This window comes from Palaemon carinicauda, chromosome 3, assembly GCF_036898095.1.
Source record: "Palaemon carinicauda isolate YSFRI2023 chromosome 3, ASM3689809v2, whole genome shotgun sequence".
Classification (NCBI taxonomy): Eukaryota; Metazoa; Arthropoda; class Malacostraca; order Decapoda; family Palaemonidae; genus Palaemon; species Palaemon carinicauda.
In genome coordinates, this window is record NC_090727.1 from 112,266,280 (window position 1) to 112,285,970 (window position 19,691).

At 48.4% G+C, this 19,691-nt stretch overlaps 1 protein-coding gene across 1 annotated transcript in view; it reads right to left on the reverse strand.

The window, feature by feature from the left end:
* LOC137638407 (cyclin-D1-binding protein 1 homolog) overlaps window positions 1–19,691 on the reverse strand; it is a 263,747-nt gene that overhangs the window by 159,709 nt on the left and 84,347 nt on the right. Inside the window, exon 3 of the mRNA XM_068370457.1 lies at window positions 3,277–3,366. Within this exon, the coding sequence (XP_068226558.1) occupies window positions 3,277–3,366 (90 nt within the window). The remainder of the gene's footprint in view (window positions 1–3,276; window positions 3,367–19,691) is intronic.

Genomic DNA, 19,691 nt, shown 5'->3' on the forward strand with positions numbered 1-19,691 from the left:
GGAGGAGAGCTCGGAGAGCTATTGGGCGATTTTTGCCCGGGCACTCTTTAGCCCTTGAGACCAGGGATAAGCTGCACTGGTCTTTGAGGGATTCTGAATGCCAAAGACACGACCTAAGACAGTGTCTTTTCCCTCTCGTGGGGTATCTCCGGGTCGATAAACCCGTTGAGTACCCTGATGAGTCAGGACTTGCCAGAAGGCATGTTCTGACTCCTGCTTACCCTCTAAAGTGGGACCGGCAGCGAAGTCTCCTTCTTCCACCCGAGAGAGCTCCTCTCGGGGTGGGTTGTGAACATTCCTAGAGTGACTGGTAGTTCTTGAAGGCCTGGATGTCCTTGAAGAGGACTTTGTTAGTGTCTTAAGAGCCCTTTGATTCCTCTCGAGGGAAGGAGATAGGACTCCACCATCGAAGGCCGGATGGAGTTGTCCTTCCTGACTTCTGCCAGTAGTGGAGAACTCTCTGTGCAAGAAGAATTTTCCTCCGGAGGTGGAAGTGGAAATTTGAACCTTATGAGACTCTCTCAACAGAGGTGAGGCAGGAGAGCGTCCAGAGGGTGAGTAAGGAGGGGCAGGCGTCGAAGGCCTAACAGAAGTCAGTTTCACCCAAGGGGATGTTACTGCATCTGAGACTCCTCTTTTTCTCTTCAAGGGAGAAACGGCCAAGGTTCTTTGCAGGAGATCTGCTGGTGCCATTGGATGTTGTGCGGTCTCAGAAGAGAGATGATAAAGCAGGCCAGAAGGCCTGCACCACTGCTCTGACCATCGCACTGAACCAAAGCTGTCTGCTGACGGTTGCACTGATAGAAAGAGCTCCTGAAGAGAAAGGGATCAATGGATTCCTGTGAGGAGTCTCGCCTGATGGTTGATGCAGTGGGTCTGCCTTCAAAGATGGTATCTTCAGAATCTTGAACCCTTCTTTGGAGACTCTTCCCCCTTTTCCCGGCGGGTGCGCTGTAATGTTTTTGCGGGGAGGGGAATGGGGAGATGGTGACCTGTCAAAAGATCAGCCTTTTTCTCTTTTTGACTCATGCGCAAGTGCGCAAAAGAGTGCTGGAGCGTTGGCGAGAAAAGCGCTGGTAAGCAGCCGAAAGCTGGTGCACAGGTGAGGGCGGGAGAGCAGGCGATTGCTGGCAAGCTGGAGAACGCTGGTGCACAGGTGGGCGCAGGTGAGCGTGGGTGCGCAGGCAAGCTGGAGAGCGCTAACAAGCTGGCGAGCGCTGATGAGCTGACAAGCGCTGGCGCAAAGGAGAGCGCTGGCGCAAGGGAGAGCACTGGTGTGCTAAAGAGTGTTTGCGAGCTGGAGGGGCTGACAAGTAGGAGAGCACAGACGTGCAGGAGAGCGCTGTCGCGCTAGTGAGCACAGGTGTGCTGGTGAGCGTAGATGAGCTGGCGAGCCGGCAAATGCTGGTGCTTCGAACAGCGAGAACGTGCCAGAGAGCTTTGGCAATCAGGAGACCGCTGGGGCATTGGAGAGCGCTGAAGCACTGGGGAGCAGTGACATGGTGGAGAGCATCGATGCGCTGGACAGCACTGGCATGCTAGAGAGCGCTGACGAGATGTTGGCGAGCGCTGGTGAGCGCTGGTGGTCTGAAGAGCGATGGCGCATTAGAGCGTGCTGGCACCCAGCCAAAAATCTGGAACGGTGTGAATGAAGGCGCGTTCTCGAGGGCGAGTGATGTTTGGAAACATCACGAGACAGGAACAGAAAAGGCAGGTCAGAAGGTCGGCACGATGCAGGAACAGGGATGTGCCCTTTGGAAGGACGAACATCATACGAGGGGGATTGCAAGCGATCCATAGAAGAGTCCAAGGCCAAAGTCCGAGAACTAGCGGCAGCTTTGTCAGAAGAAGGTCTAAGAACGGGCGAAGGTCGAGGGCCAGAACGATTGAAGAGGAGGCTCCTCTGCGGGAGAAAAGCTGTGAAGACGAGGCTGAAGACCTGAAGAAGCGCCTTTTCACCAGTGGTGAAGGGCAACCTCTAAGGCAAAGTGGAAGGTGAGCTCTGCGAGATTGATGATGCCCTCTGAGGGCCGGTGGATCAGCAACCTGACCTTTAGAAGCAGCAGTCCTCCAAAGAGGAGTCTCTATGAGTGGACTCCTCCTCCGAGGAGAAACACTTTGCTTTCCCACGAAGGATGATCAGGAATGGGGGAAGTGCAGTCAGCAGCAACAGCTGAAGAGTCTGAAGGAGCAGGGGCGTTAGCACCAGCAACAGAAGAAGCCTCGGACACCACTACATTGACATACAACAGAGGATCCACCTCCGAAGTCGACGAAGGCTGCACACTAGCACCACGGATGATGAGCTGCAGCAAAGAGTCCTTGGAGGGCGGACGGAGGGCGGACCCAGAAGCCCTAAGGACGACCACACCTGTTAAAAAGGAGAAAGACACAAGGCTTCACCCAGGGGGAAAGGTGGGTCTGCTTCGCTAGGAGAAGCAACACCATCTATCGAGAACGGTCTCTTGGAAGAGGGGGATCGAGTAGGAGCTTCGGAGGAAGGTCGGGAAGCGAAATAAGCCTTGGGTTTCTTCCCTTTCAAAGAAATCTTCGAAGGAGATATACCCTGCTTTGACTACTTCTTCCACCGGCACCCAAACCTTTCCCACTGGGAGGCAGACTACTAGCGACACTCACTAAACTTGTTTTCACTATCACACTGTTGACCTCTGCAAGTGGGAAAAAGGGTGTGTCAATTGACGTCCACGGCCTACATGAAGGTACCGCAGGGCCAGCCTTCAAGTCCAGGGCTGATACCCATGGTAGGCAGAAGTCAACACACAGACACGAATAAAGAGAAAACACAAACAAAAAGCATTAATGGCAGTCCAAAATAACTTGGTGAGGATGAAGAACAGCAACGACCGTTCACCATCCGAGCCAAAAGCAAAGTGAGCTAAATCACAGATGTGTGAGCAGGACCTACCCACGTTAACTAGCGGAATGGGTAGTTAACCCTCGCTAAAATTTTAATAGCTCGTCCTTTCAGCTTTGCTGAAAATCATACCCCTAATAAATAGCATAGGTTTGTATTCCAGTTATGGAAACACTTTCATTTCCACCTTTTCTTGCTTATGAAAATAGGGCAAGATTCACTGACAAATCCATATACGGTCATCAAAATTATGTGATATATCGTGAATATGCTGTTGCAAAAAGTCAAGAAAACAGTAAAACAGTTAAAAATCCTACAGCTTACATTATGAAACCATAGACTAAACCGTAAAATTTTAATAAGCTTATACCTAAAAATAACTTAGAATTAAAATATCTCACTTGATGTTTCCTTTGCTGTAGGAGGTGGAGATTTGCTGAAGCATATACATATCTTTGTACACTCGAATGATAACTTCTGGCTGATGACCACTGTAACAAGAAAATACAATAATATTGGGAGAACTTCATATGTATGTTAATTTTGTTTTAATTTGTATGTGATACCCCCATCAAAGCAGGCATGACTTTTTTTTTGCCTCTCTGTATTAATGGATAAAAAATTAAACAAAAGATTTATAGTCCACAAAAAGAGATACAGTACCTCAACAATGAACAATACATTATAGCCAAAGGATAACATCAGCAAAGGTGAACCTTAAACAATTTTGGATTTGCTTGCATCAAAATCCCAATTCTCTCTAGCTAAATTGTATAAATTAGGCAAATGAGTTTAATGAAAACAGTAAGTGCCATTTATAAACTTACAAAGCTCAGCCAAAGCATTTACTAACCTCTGAAATGACTGGTGATACCCAAGTTGTTTCATTTACGTTAATGAGTTCAATGGAAACACTGGGTGCCATTATTAAACTCTCATAAAGCCTTTAATGATTTGCGAAAACTCTACAAAAATGATGTTGAAAATGAGGAACTTGGCAGTAGGAAGACAAATAGATACAGATAAAATGTAATACAGTACAGTAGTACCTCATTATAAGCTAATTTATTCCAGGAATGAGCTCGCAACCTGAAATCCTCATGACCTAAAATAGTTTTTCCCATAAGAAATTAAAAAAATTAATCCGATGCATTTCACAGGTCCATAAATACACATATTTACTGTACCCATTTTTAAAGGTAAGTAATGAAATTTATTGAACAAATCATAAACATGACAAATTCGGAGATAATTTGTATTTTTCCTAACCATATAAACCTTAGCTATTTACATTGGGTTTACCTTTCGGCGTAGCTGAAATGACGAGCCAATAGATTTTAAGGAGGGTTAACTACCCCCGCACTAGTTAGCAGGGGTAGGGGAAGGGATAGCTTGCTACCCCTCCCCCCCACACACCGGTGATTTGCTTCACTTCACTTAGAGGTAGGACTTGACTTGGGGGACAGGGCTGGCGGGCAAATATGTGTAAATAGCTAAGGTTTGTATGGTTAGGAAAAATACAATTTATCTCCGAATTTGTCATTTGTTCCATAACCGAAATACAAACCACGCTATTTACATTGGGTGACTTACCCCTTAGGAAGGGTGGAAAGTCCCCAGCCTTACTGACTTCGGCTTTGCCCGGGGAATCCGCCTCTCAGTGAGTAGCACTTGAGAGAAGGAGCCCCTGCACCTCACAAGTTCCTTGCTTCGCTAGGAACAAGTGGCCTACATAAGTTGTGTGTGGAGGAAAGTGTGACTCGTCCTATGAAGTTGACCTTGAGACCTTTAGATAGGAATCTAGGATAGGACGTTCCCAATACCACCTCGTCAGGGTATGGGGGACCCGACAGTATTAAGCTTAATACTAGGAGCACAAGGAAGCATGGGTTACCTGCAGAAGTCGAGGTCAGCTATGCGAAGACCAGGATGCTGCTTCCCCAAGAGAGGGGAGAATGAAGAAAGAAGTAAGGGTCAGACATACTCTTTCATTCACGCAGACTAAAACCGGGTAACAACGTCCTCAACCTACTGCTACTTGTCCATAAAGGAGCCTGAGGTTAGACCAGCTGTTGTGTAGCCACCACAGGACCGATAGAAAACATATCAAGGCTCCTGTGGGTCACGTCCTGCAGGTAGTGGGCTGTGAAGGTCGTCTGACGCTTCCACACCCCAGCTTGAAGCGCCTGCGTCACAGAGAAGTTTCTCTTGAAGGCCAGGGATGTAGCAACACCCCTGACGTCGTGTGCCCTAGGGCGACGTGACGGAGGAGGGTCTGGATTCAAGGCTTGGTGGATAACCCTTCGAATCAAAGCCGAGATGGTGTTCCTGGTGACCCTCCTCTTCGTCCTGCCTGTGCTTACAAACAATGCTCGCACTTGAGGACGGAATGCAGCTGTTCTCTTCAAGTAGTACCCCAGACACCTCACTGGACATAGTAGCAGCTGGTCTGGGTCGCTTGTTACAGAACGGAGACTCTTGATCCTGAAAGAGTCGAACCGAGGATCCGGCACCCCAGGATTTTGAGTCTTGGCAACAAACTCAGGGACGAACCTGAACGTTACCTCCCCCCATCCCCTTGAATGGGCGATGTCGTACGAGAGACCATGAAGTTCACTAGCCCGCTTGGCCGAAGCCAAAGCGAGCAGGAAAGCCGTCTTCCAAGACAGGTGGCGATCGGAGGCCTGGCGTAATGGTTGGAAGGGAGGTCTCTTAAGAGCCCTGAGGACCCGAACCACGTTCCAAGGAGGAGGTCTCACTTCCGACTGGGGGCAGGTAAGCTCATAGCTACGTATGAGTAGAGATAGTTCTAGCGAGGAAGAAATGTCCACGCCTTTCAGCCTGAAAGCCAAGCTTAAGTCTAAGCGATAGCCTTTCACTGCCGAGACAGAAAGGCGCATTTCCTCCCGCAGATATACGAGGAACGCCGCTATTGCTGGAATAGTGGCATCGAGTGGAGAGATACCCCTCCCATGACACCAACCACAAAAGACTCTCCACTTCGCCTGGTAGACTCCCTCAGAGGACTTTCGCAAGTGCCGAGACATTCTCTCCGCAACCTGTTGCGAAAAGCCTCTCTCCGTGAGGAGACGCTGGACAGTCTCCAGGCGTGAAGCCGAAGTGAGGCCACGGCCTTGTGAGGGATGTTGGAGTGGGGTTGTCTGAGAAGCTCGTGTCGTGGAGGAAGTTCTCTCGGGAGCTCCGTTAGGAGCTGCAGAAGGTCCGGGAACCATTCCGCGTGATGCCATAGCGGAGCTACCAGAATCATTGAACAGTTGACCTATAGTCTGGTCCTGTTGAACACCCTTCTCATCAGACAGAACGGTGGGAAGGCGTACACGTCGATGTTGTCCCACCGTTGCTGGAAAGCATCTTGCCAGAGAGCCTTGGGGTCCGGGACTGGGGAGCAGTACAGAGGCAGCTTGAAATTCAACGCTGTTGCGAACAGGTCCACGGTCGGGGAACCCCACAAAGTCAAGACTTTGTTGGCTAGCTGAGGATCCAAAGACCACTCGGTACTCACTATCTGCGAGGCCCTGCTCAGACTGTCGGCGAGCACATTCCTTTTGCCAGGAATGAAGCGAGCTGATAGTGTTATCGAGTGGACTTCGGTCCACCTCAGAGTCTCTACTGCAAGATGGGATAGCTGCTGCGAAAAAGTGCCTCCCTGCTTGCTGATATAAGCCACTACCGTGGTGTTGTCACTCATCACCACCACGGAGTGACCCGCCAGGGTCCGTTGGAACTGTTGAAGAGCCAGAAAGACGGCCTTCAACTCTAGCAGGTTGATGTGCAGGCACTTTTCTGATTCTGACCAAAGGCCTGAGGTCCTCTGGTTCAGAACATGCGCCCCCCAACCTTCTTTTGACGCGTCCGAAAACAGTGTCAATTCCGGGGGGAGGACAAGAAGACTCATCCCCTTTCGCAGGTTTTCGTCGACCAGCCACCACCGCAGGTCCGTCCGTTCCAAAGATCCTATCGGGACCTGAACGTCCGGGGAATCGGATCCCTGATTCCACCGGGACTTGAGCCGCCACTGCAGGGATCTCATCCTGAGGCGGCCGTTTGGAACCAGACGAGCCAGGGAGGACAGGTGACCTAAGAGACGCAACCACGATTGGGCGGGAAGCCCTTCTCGCCTGAGGAAGGGTTCCGCCACCCTCCTCAGCCTTGCTATCCTGTCGTCTGATGGAAAGGCTTTGTGGAGATTGGTGTCTATCAGCATGCCTAGATAAACCAGTCGTTGGGACGGCTGCAGAGAGGACTTCTCGAGGTTTACCACGATCCCCAGATCCTGGCAAAGACCTAGAAGCCTCTCTCGGTGCCGAAGAAGGGTTGACTCCGAGTCTGCTAGGATCAGCCAGTCGTCCAGATAACGAAGGAGACGGATGCCATTCCTGTGCGCCCAAGATGAAATCAGGGTGAACACTCTGGTGAACACCTGAGGTGCTGTGGAGAGACCGAAACACAGCACCTTGAACTGGTAGATCTTGTCGTCTAGGCAGAATCTCAAGTACTTCCTGGAAGACGGATGGATTGGGATCTGGAAGTACGCGTCCTTTAGATCCAGTGTGCACATGAAGTCTAGAGGTCTCACCGCAAGTCTGACCGTGTCCGCTGTCTCCATGCTGAACCGAGTTTGCTTGACAAACCCGTTCAGAGCCGAGAGGTCGATGACAGGTCTCCAGCCTCCAGACGCCTTCTTTACAAGAAAGAGTCGACTGAAGAAGTCTGGGGAGCCGTCGACGACCTCCTGGAGAGCATCCTTCTTGAGCATGGTCTCGACTTCTGCCCGAAGGGCTAGCCCTTTTACCGATCCCATGGCATAGGAGCTCAACTACACTGGATTCGCTGTCAGGGGAGGTTGAGATGTTATGAACGGGACGCGATAGCCTTGGCCGATCACCGAGACCGTCCAAGCATCGGCCCCGTGTTGCTGCCACCTGTGCACGCAACGTCGAAGGCATCCCCCCACAGGTGGACACGCGGGGGGATTGCCACTCCTAGTGTTTGCGGCCGCGGCCGCTCCCTCTAGGAGTCTTGCCTCCCCTGGAGGACTTACCGCCCCTCTTGACCTTGGCTGGAAAGGGCTGGGGCTTAGACACCACTTTCTTAGCTGCCGGTGCCTGCTTCGGTGCCTTACGAGGCTGCTGCTGCTGTTGCTGCGGAGCTGGAGGCTTATAGGGCCGAGCTGTAAGGGCCCTATGGAGGAGGGAGTCCTGGCTAGATTTCCTCCTCCTCTCAGCCGTTCGCTCCATATCCTGTGGCTCCAACAGATTCTCCCCAAGGAGGGAAGCATGTCTGAGCCTACAGACATCCAAGGTGGGGACCTTCGGGTGGAACCTCTCGGTCACCGCATCGCGCCGCTTCAATACCGAGTTGGCCCACAGGGTGGTGACCTGGTGCGCCAGGAACTCGATGGAGCGGGTGCCCGAGAGTAAGAAGGTCTCCAGGGCCTTCCTATTGGTCTCCTTAGACAAGTCCTCGGAGCGCAATAGGATGCCCAGAGTTCCTAGCCATATATCCAGCCACGAAGTGGCCTGCATGGCGCACTTCGCGACCTTCTCATGGCTCAGGACCTCCGACGCCGAGAACGACACCTGCCGGGCGGAGAGCTTCTCGAAAGGAACTCCCTTAGCCAGCTCTTCTACGGAGTGATGGAGAGGAAGAGCGAGACTAGACTCACCCAAGATCTCAAAATACCTCCTCTGCTGGAGACGATCAGGTGGGATGAGTTTGTTCCCGGCAGAGGAACGACTGGAGGAGGCAAGAATCGCGAGTTGGGCATTGGCCCTGGCTCTGGCACTCTTCAATCCCCGAGACCAGGGCAGAGCCGCACAGGTCTTAGGGGCCTTCTGAACATCGAACACCTGGTCCAGGACCGTGTCCTTGCCTTCTCGGGGGGCGATCACGGGGTCCATGAACCCGTTGAGTTGCCTCATCAGGCTCAGGACCTGCCAGAAGGCATGTTCAGATTCCTGCTGGTCTCCTCCTTGCGGACTGGCAGCTAAGTCTCCCGTCCCCGGAATCTCTTCCTGGGGTGAAGCGTGAACGTTCTCCCGGGGAGCAGCGGGTTCCTGGTGAATCCTTGAAGACGATTTCGGGATGGTCTTGGAGTCCTTGGGTTCCCTCCTAGGAGGGATACAGGATCCCAACAAAGAGGTTCGGAGAGCACCTTCCGCGCGAGACGATTCTCCTCCATGAGGAGAAGGCTCCCCCCTTGGTGCCAAGGGGGAGACTATCACCTCACTGGACTCACCCGAGGACGGAAAAGCCTCGTCCACGGGAGAAGGAGAAAACACCTGCGAAGGGGATGGGGCCTTCCTGACAGACCTCTTAGGAACCAACTTCTCCCTGGGGGAAGTCACCACGAAGTCCACTCCTCTCCTTCTCTTCAGCGGAGGTGAGGCAGTCGTTGGCTTGTGACCTTGATCGGCGAGTGCTGGCTTCATAGCCTTCACTAACGCCGGCATCAGAGGACCAAACCAAGTCTGTCGCTCCACGGACACAGAGTCCGAAATCCCCGCTGGAGGGAAGGGGATCGGGCGATCCTTCGGAGTGGACACCACTAGACCTGCCTGAAAAGGAAAAGGGGAAGAAAGTCGCACTGACCTCTCTGAAGTGTCTTCCCTATCCTGCACAAGAGTCCTGCGCTTTGGTAGAGGCGATCCTGAGCGCGGTCTGGCGACACGCGTTCCTGCTGCTGTCACGGGCTGCGAAATCCGGCGCGAACAGTGGTCGCGCGTAGGCGAGCGGTCGCGTGAGCGCGCGGGCGAGCGGTCGCGAAGGCGAGTGGGCGCGAGGGCGTACAGGCGAACGAGCGCGTGGGCGAGCCGGTGAACGAACGCATTGGTGCGTCGGCGAGGGAGCGTGTTGACGCGCGGGTGAGCGAGAACGCTCTGATGACCGCTGACGACGTTGTTCAGGAGACCTGTAGCGCGTGGGAGACCGATTGCGAGCAGGCGATCGGTGGTGCGCTGGTGAATGCTGGCGCGTAGGCGAGCAATGGCGCGTTGGCGCATGGTGACGCTGTAGTGGTTTGCGGACTGTGGCCTGAGGTAGCACCCGAACTGCCTATTGTCCAAATGCCGATCACAACCCGACGTTCACTACACAACAAATATTGTATACAACGGTGAAATACTCAAAGAAACCTAAGTAACCGGTCAAGAGAACGGAGCTCTGGGCACCACCCCTTGATTTATACTGGGCAAGGGGACCCAGCTAGAATCTTACTTTTTATCATACCTTTCATTGGGCTAGCTGGCTTATAAATAAAGGTATAAGAACATTAGGTGAAAGGGAATCTTATAATTAATAACGGAACACAGTGTGGGAGGAAAGAATTATGATAAATTACTGTACTTAAGAGATCTTAAAAAACAGTGGCTGGGGAAGGAGGGCACATTGGTGTAAGGAACAGGAATGATATGCTGTATTCATAAAACACAAGAAAATAATATTTATTTAAACAACGGTTAGAGTTATGTTAGCATGGACCCATCAATCCAAATAGAAAATTAAAGGCAAAATTAGCATTCCTTTACGTCAAACTTCAGCATCCGGGTAATAAGAAAAACAAATTAACCAAACAAGATTTCCACATGTGGGGCACTCATAAGTGTTCCTATACAGTACAAGTATAAACAAAGGCACTCCTAACCGTGTATCTATTTGGGCAAGTACCAGTATGCCATTTCAATAGTTCCAGCTAACTATTAATGTTTATGACACTTAAACGTTTGACTGTCTCCACAAAAAGACGGTTTTAGGCTCCCTTATGTTCACTTGGTTCTGGGGCAAACATTTAAAAAAAAACTGTCCATCACTAAGTTCCAGTATGGAATCACCTTTTGTGATCTGGTGATGTGGAGTAGCAATATCTTGATCCTTGTTGATGAAATCTTGGATTCACAAGGTTTTCAACTGTTGAAGCTCTTTTTCAACTGAACTGAGAATACTGAAGGGCCGTGCCTGATGTCAAAACTTCTCTAATGACAACATCTTCTAGCTGAGCATTGAAAATTGAGTTCATATCTTCACCAGTGGGGCACTCATAAGTGTTCCTATACAGTACAAGTATAAACAAAGACACTCCTAACTGTGTATCTATTTGGGCAAGTACCAGTATGCCATTTCAATAGTTCCAGCTAACTATTAATGTTTATGACCCTTAAACGTTTGACTGTCTCCACAAAAAGACGGTTTTAGGCCCCCTTACGTTCACTTGGTTCTGGGGCAAACATTTAAAAAAAACTGTCCATCACTAAGTTCCAGTATGGAATCACCTTTTGTGATCTGGTGATGTGGAGTAGCAATATCTTGATCCTTGTTGATGAAATCTTGGATTCGCAAGGTTTTCAACTGTCGAAGCTCTTTTTCAACTGAACTGAGAATACTGAAGAAGGGCCGTGCATGATGTCAAAACTTCTCTAATGACATCTTCTTCTAGCTGAGCATTGAAAATTGAGTTCATATCTTCACCTTCTCCCGTTTCACCCATTTTGAGCAATGCATCATTTATTTCTATCAAACGAGATAATCCCATTTTGCGATACTGTACATTCAATTCCAGGGATGGATTTACTCACTTTTCTATACACTGTTCATTCAGTAGGGTAAAGGAAGTTTATACTAAGCTGATTAACCCTATTCAGTTGTAGGAATCATTCAGTACCCTTCCAATCATTTTTCTTGTGCCATGTCTTAACTCAATTTCTAGTTGCCTCTCTAAAACCCTACAGAGAGTAGGGCGTGCTGCAAAAACAAATGTGGTTAGACAATGGGTAGGACCAAAAAATATTACAATACCCCTTAAAAATATAAATAATGCTTCTATTCATGACTTTCTGTTAAAAAAATAAATGAATTTGTTGCTGGCAAAATATGTAAACCTATTTAAGAAAAATTGAAATCTTTACAGTGAATATATGGAAAATCATTATAGTACAGTACTTGGGCAGAATATCAGACATTATGACAAAAAGGAATTGATAATGAGAGTTACTTTAAAACATATATAACCCAAGCTTGTTATATGTGGAAATGGTTTGTATTTTCCCCAACTATTATTAATTTTTTTCACATTCCCCCCCTATAGATTTTTTGGTCCACTCAATATTGTCTTACGACTAGCAACAACGCCCTACACCAACTTCATAAATTCAAGTGAAAATTTTTTTTTACCTTAGGTACAATAAGTTTTTTTCCATAACATAAAGCAATAGGAATAGACAAACTATCAGACAATATGGAAACACAATACTTAAAAACAAAAAATTTGATTACCGTCTATTCCTCCCAACAATGCTTCAATAATATACAATATAACAATTTCCATATCATACAGAAAACATCAGTATTACAGGTATACATTCAGGATCTAACAAGGGAAAAAAATTACATCCATTGCAGTCCAAAATCAATTTAAAAGCATACAAAACTCATTGATTTTGGACTACAGGTTTTACATGATAGAAGCAATTTATTGAATTTATTATAACTGTCACGGTCAAGGTTAATTTACAGTACAACAATAAATGCAACAGTTACAGAAACCGTGACTAAATAAAGATTTCCTCACACCACGTGTCCCTTTCTCAGCCTTTCAGATACCCAATGTGGGAATTAAAATATAACTAATAAGAAGAAAAAAAGGGTAATTATTATCAAAACTTCCTTTAAAAACTGTACCAAGATTAATTCAGTGGGAGATTTATAGCTCTTCTTCTGAGTCTCAAAATTCTGTCTCAGGACATGCGCCAGGATTCAGCAATCTGCTGGCGAGCCATATTAATTTCTCGCAGCACAGGAGACAGGCTAAGCCGGCGACTCTCCAGATACAGGCTGGGTGTCTTTAATCGATCGATAACCTCGCATAAGAGTTGGTATCTGCGAGTGATCGACACACTTTGAGGTAAACCAGAGACAGAATCCGTAGACTCAGAAGAGGACAATAAAAATCCCGAAAAATCAGGCGATGATTCGGGGCAACGTTGTGTTTCGGGCGACCCAAACAGTGTTGTAACATTCAGGTTAGATATACCTGACTGTGCCACTTCAGCCTCGAGCTCTGACCGGTGTTTTAACCTACCATCAGAATGTAGGAAAGGGTTTGTATTCTGAGGTGACTCAGGAATGGAGGATGGTTCCCTCTCTATAATATTTGTCTGGTCAGTGAGACGAGGTCTCCACTCCAGGACTCGAGGCTGAACTAAAGGTAGGTCAAGAACAGGACCTTTTGACCTAGTCCATGGGGGACTAAATCCACTAAAGGTGGGATCTTCAGGCGACAGTCGGTCGTCACAATTGGGTGGAAAAAAGCCGAGAAAGTCATTATCAGGATAAATAGACACTGCCGATTCAGAAACAGGGCTTTCTAAAGTAGCAGGTCTTGACCAATCTGGACTGGAACTCTTGGAAACACCAGAAGTAGTTCCAATAATGGAATACTGGAAACTTCCCAGAATTCCCAACTCCCCGGAGGATGAACGATACCTTCCTCTTGGAAAGAAGCAGCTAAGAACTGGGGCGTAGGCAATTCAGGAACAGGACAGTGAACCACCGACTCGGGAGACAAAATAGGAGTATTACACATTTCAGTGGGGCTGTTCTCCCACAGTTGGAGGACCAAATGATCTCGAAACGATTCAGGCTTTAACACAGGAGTTTCATCACAATTTTCTGGAGGATATAACCAAGCATCCAGTGCTTTCTTTCTCTTGTAAGTCCTAGCTGGCTTAAGAATGGGATTAGGCTGAGTAGTAGCTCTAGTAGGATGGTGACTTTTCCTCCGTCGTCGGGACTTGATACAATCTCGAGACAGAAGGTAGGACGCCACTACTGCAGCCACCCTATAGGAGTCGCCATCACTACTAGAACTAGAACTCTCAGAGACTTCAGAAGAAACAGGACTGTCATCCATGAGTTCTGGACTATTCAGAGTCTCTGTAACAGGATCAGGACCCTTCGGATACCAGAGAAAGTGCCTCCTAAGATAAACTGGAGGTTCACACCAGGCCTTTAACTGGATATGGTGAGCTTTTACCAGTTCACCATCAGGCAGTCTCTGCAGCTCATAGGTGACCTTATTCTCGTGTACCTTAGTAACACGGAATACCCCCTCAAACCTAGGGATGAGCTTATTCGTCAGAAGGTGTCCCAACAGGTGCACCTTCTTAAGCACCAGAGAACCCTCTTTAAACGGTTTGTACCGAGGATGTCCTTCAGCCCATGGGTCTCTCGTTTCTGCTGATAGCAACGGGATACTATCAACATCGTGAGCACCCTTCAGTATGTTCTCAGCTGGAGTACAGCCAATCTCAGTGTGGTGGGAATGGTTGTAGCTGAGAACTGCTCGGGATAAGAACTGGTCCCATTTCAGAGATTCCCCAGAAATCACCCTCAGTAACTCACCAATGGTACGATTCACTCTCTCCACTGCACCGTTACTAGAGGGTTTATACGGAGTTATTTTCACATGTACATTATACCGCTCCAACAACTCAGTAAATTCCTGGGAAATAAACTCAGGGCCGTTATCAGTCAATATCCGGACTGGAACACGAGGAATAACAGGAAAAACTCGGTCTTCAAGCACCTGGCATATCGTACTGCTCTTCTTATTCCTTATGGGTACAGCTGTTACCCACTTGGAATGATGGTCAACTACCATCAGACACCCAATAAAACCAGTACTGGTTGTTGGGAGACTTACAAGATCCATAGCAACCAATTCAAAGGGAGAAGAGGTCACTATTTTCAAGGTCGGCGGAGCAACCACCTCCCTTGAGACCTTACAAGTCTGACATTCCCAACACGTCCGGCACATATCTCTGATTACATCAATCAAAGATCTGTGCCACACGAGTCGACGGAGCATTGCACTCATTTTTCCGATCCCCCAGTGAGCACTCTGGAGGTGTGTCTCGGCAACTAGGTCAATCAGGACATTGAAGGTGACTACTGGGACTACTGAGCCGTCTTTATTCCGCTTCACTAGCAAACCCTCGTGAACTTCCAGGTTCAACCAACATCTCCTATAGGGTAGACAGGAGCGTGGAACTCGAGATGCAGGAACCCCAGAGTAGATCATCTTAGTGACAGATTGAATCTGTCGATGATCTCCGTGGATCTTGGACACCTGACTAAAGGACAGAAGAGCATTTCCGGAGAACACTCCCTGATCAGATTCAGGATCAGTTACCTTCATAACTCATGTCTTAACTCAATTTCTAGTTGCCTCTCTAAAACCCTACAGAGAGTAGGGCGTGCTGCAAAAACAAATGTGGTTAGACAACGGGTAGGACCAAAAAATATTACAATACCCCCTTAAAAATATAAATAATGCTTCTATTTATGACTTTCTGTTATAAAAATAAATGAATTTGTTGCTGGCAAAATATGCAAACCTATTTAAGAAAAATTGAAATCTTTACAGTGAATATATGGAAAATCATTATAGTACAGTACTGGGGCAGAATATCAGACATTATGACAAAAGGGAATTGATAATGAGAGTTACTTTAAAACATATATAACCCAAGCTTGTTATATGTGGAAATGGTTTGTATTTTCCCCAACTATTATTAATTTTTTTCACATGGTCCCATTTCCGAGATTCCCCAGAAATCCAAGGTGGTTGTCTACATTGACGACATATTGATACTTGGGTCTTCTTTCAAGGAACACCTGAGACTGGTAGAACGAGTTTTGGCTACTCTCCAGAAGCACGGACTCAAGATAAAACTCGGGAAGTGTTCTTGGGTTCAAGCCGAGGTCCAGTATCTTGGTCATCTGGTACGCGTTGGCGAGCGATGTCGCGTAGATCGCGTAGGCGAACGACCGCGCGAGGGCGAGCTAACAGAGGGCGACCCATGTCCAGATCTTCTGGGCGATGGCGCGTTGGAGAACGATTGCGTGTAGGGGATAGGTCACGCGGGCAGTCTGGAGATCGCCGATGTTCAGGTGATCGCTGACGTGCAGGAGAACGCTGACGAGCAGGCGAACGCTGAAGCGTCTGTGATCGCTGGCAAGCAAGAGGGCGACGCGTGGAATCCTGTGAGGGAACTGTCGCCGCGGGGCGCAGAGGCGAATGTTCACGAACAGGCACAGGAACAGGAGGCGCGTGGGCGCACGTGCGTTTTGGAAACACGCGCTGGAGAACGCGAGCGATGTTGTGCAGGAACAAGCTGAGGATCGCGAGGGCGCTCAGGAGACTGATGGCGCACGGGGCGCACAACAGGAACTGCAGGATATTCGGAGACCACAGGGGAGCGCTGGCGAGCAGTGGAGCGATGGTCCTCAGAAGAGCGCTGACGAACAGGAGAGCGCTGACGAACAGGAGAGCGCTGACGAACAGGAGAGCGCTGATGGTCAGAAGAGCACTGACGAGCACGAGAGCGCCTGTGCGCTAATACTGCAGAAGGGCGAGCATGGGAACGCTGGCGCGCTGGCGCGCTGGCGCGCTGGCGCGCTGGGCGCTCAACAGGAACAGCAGGTTGAAGGATGTCCTCAGGAGAGTGCTGGCGAGAAGAGGGGCGATCATCAGGAGAGCGCTGGCGAACAGGAGATCGCTGACGAACAGGAGTGCGCTGACGAGCAGGAGAGCGCCTGTGCGCTAACACTGCACGAGCAAGGGAAGAATCCCTTTGCCCCGAAGGGGCCATTGCCCGTCGGGTGACGAGGTCAGGCTGCTGAACATCTGCCCCAGAAGTTGAAGGTCTGGAAGGCGTAGGAGACCGATCCCCAGAGAGGTCTAAGGAAGCTGGAGCTGCAGGCTGTTTACGGCGAGGAGAGTCCCCTTCGGAGGAAGAAGGTGAAGATCCAAAAAGGCGCCTTTTAGCACCCTTATAAGGAGACGGGAGGCCCTTGCGACGCAGCGGACGGTGAGCCTTACGGCAAAGGCGGCCACGAGGAAGATTGTCAGGACCATCAGTCCTCCGAAGGGGAGTCTCAGTCAAAGCACTCCCCTTAGAGGGAGGCTGGGCAGCAGAAGAGCCCGCGGGACTCCCTTCCCCCTTCAAAGGATGTAAGGAAGGGGGAGGAGAGTCGACAGCACCAACATTCACAACGGCACCTGCAGTGGATTGACCCGCCCCGTCGGAAGCCTCTGTCACCACGACGTCGACGATAGACAGAGGGTCTACCTCTGCTATCACCGGCGACTGCTTAACAGCGGCCCCTAACTGGACAAGGTCAATCAGGGCTACCCTGGAGGGCAGGCCCTTAAGCCCCAGGGAAGCCCAAATCTGAAAAAGATCATCGTTAGACAAAGATTCATCAACAATACCCTCCCCCGGAGGAGGAACCGCCCCGCTATGGGAGGCGACGCCCTCTCCCCCAAACCAAGGTCGGGAAACAGAACTAGGGCCTGCGCTCCCACTCGGCAGACTCTCCATAGGAGCTGAACGAGGGGGAGCTTCGGAGGAGGTTTGGGCGGCGAAAGAAGAGTCCCGAGAACCTTCCTCCTTCAAGGCAACCCTGGAAGGAGAACGGTCTCTCCTGGACTTCTTCTTACGCCGGCAGCCAAACCTCTCCCACTGGGAGGCAGACCACTCCCTGCACTCACTACACGTATTCTCTTGATCACACCGTCGGACTCGACACTGCGGGCAAAGGGTGTGAGGATAAAAGTACCACAAGGGCGGCCGGCCATTCCAGGGCACTTGCGCATAGTGAACAATAAAGGTGGTCAACTTCTAAACACACACACACAAACTGAAAGAAAAAGCAGAAAAAGATTAAGGCTGCCAACGAGGACGATGGACAGACATGTCTGTTCATCGCCGGAGCCAGAAGTGAAGTGAAGCAAATCACCGGTGTGTGGGGGAGAGGGGTAGCAAGCTATCCCTTCCCCTACCCCCGCTAACTAGCGCGGGGGTAGTTAACCCTCGTTAAAAACTATTGGCTCATCATTTCAGCTATGCCAAAAGGTAAACCCAATGTAAATAGCGTGGTTTGTATTTCGGTTACGGAACAACTTAATATTAGAAATGAAAACAAAATCATTAATAAAAAAATACAGTATTGACAAATTAATTTACACTTTATTTATGAAGAAAGCCATGGCCGGTGTGCAGGAGACAAGAGAGGAGGAGGAAGAGGAGTTACTACTTAGAAGGAGAATCTTCCTCCATGAGCATTTCTGATAAAATATTGGGAGTTTTCTCTTGAACGACATTCACTATCACTAACAGAAGCACGTAATTTATGCTTTATGGAAACTTGATCCTCTTTTTTTCACATTCTTACATTCAAGTTTCATTAGGAATCTATCTAGACAACTGCTTTTGCCTCTTCTTTAAAATGACATGGAAATGGGATAAAAATCACATGAAGATGGCGTGAAAACTACGTATGTGGTGTATGGGCTCCATACACCAGTCTCGTTAATACTTGTCCACAAAATATTCGCACAAGGAGGGAAATTTTTGCTTACAGCCAATACACTCCTTGTAAACCAATTTGAATTTTCATACTCATATACCGATTTGCTTGTGCAGTATTTTGAGTTACTCGTAAGCTGACGTAATATGGTAGTCCAGAAGCAATACAGCTGGGAGGCCCAATAATTATGCAGGTAACTTTCAAGTAAAATCTATATTGTGTTATGCAAACCAAACTATAAGCATTACCCCAATAGACCTTTCTAACCAAGTTGTTTACAGTCTATCATAGTGATGAAAATGCCTTTTGCTACATAAAAATTTCCATTCCAATATGCAAATGAATACAGAGGGCATTAAAGTGTAAAAGTTTTCAAAGCAAACCAATGGCAAATTTTCTTTCCATTTCAAGTAAATAAGATCATGAAAAAGCCTGAGAGAAATAAAACAGAAAGAATACCAAAACAAAACATGGCCAACAGCAACACATTTTGCAAAAATTTGATAAATTTGAAAGTTATTTGTATTTTTCCTAACAATACAAACCTTTAGCTATTTATAGGGATCATCTGGAAAACCAGCCATAAAAACTTTTAAGCGAGGTATAACTATCGGCACGCTAGTTAACCGGGTAGCCCACTACCCCTCTCACTCATATACCAGTGTTGCCTTCTCCCTTCTGATTGCAGGCAGGACTTCTTGGGGGACAGATGATGGCGGGACAATTTGTATAAACAGCTACGGGTTTGTCTCGTTAGGAAAAATACAAATTACTTTCAAAATTGTTATTTGTTCCAACACTAATTACAACCCATCTGCTATTTATAGGGATGACTCCCCATTAGGATGGTTAAATTCCGAACCAGTTGGCTTGGTATTTGACCCGGGATTTTCCCACACATGCTCTGCACATAACAAGGATGACCCTGATACCTCGCTTATTTGTGCAACAAATGGATAGCAGCCTGATCAATCTGTGTGTTTGTGATACTAGCAATGTGACTGGCCTAGGAAATCATAAGAATCTTTAGAATAACCATAGACGTTACCCAATCCCACCTCGCAAGGGGTATGGGGACGTACAGTAGCAGGTTACACCAGGGAAATGGTTTTACCTGCAGATAGGTGAGGCCAGCTTGCAGAGGACCATAGGTACTGTTCCCCAAAAGAGGGAAAGATGAAAGAAAGAGCCAGTCATTCTTACACATTGACCCCAAACTAATCCCGAGTAACCTATCCCCTCACTCATCTGCTACTTGTCCATCAAGCAGCCAGAGGTATTTGAACCACTTGTTCTACTGCCACCACAGGACCATTGGAGAACGTCTCTATATTCCTTTGGGTCACGTCTTGCAGGTAGTGGGAGGTGAAGGTTATCTGACGCTTAAACGCTCAAGCTTGTAGGCCTGCGTCACAGAGTAGTTTCTTTT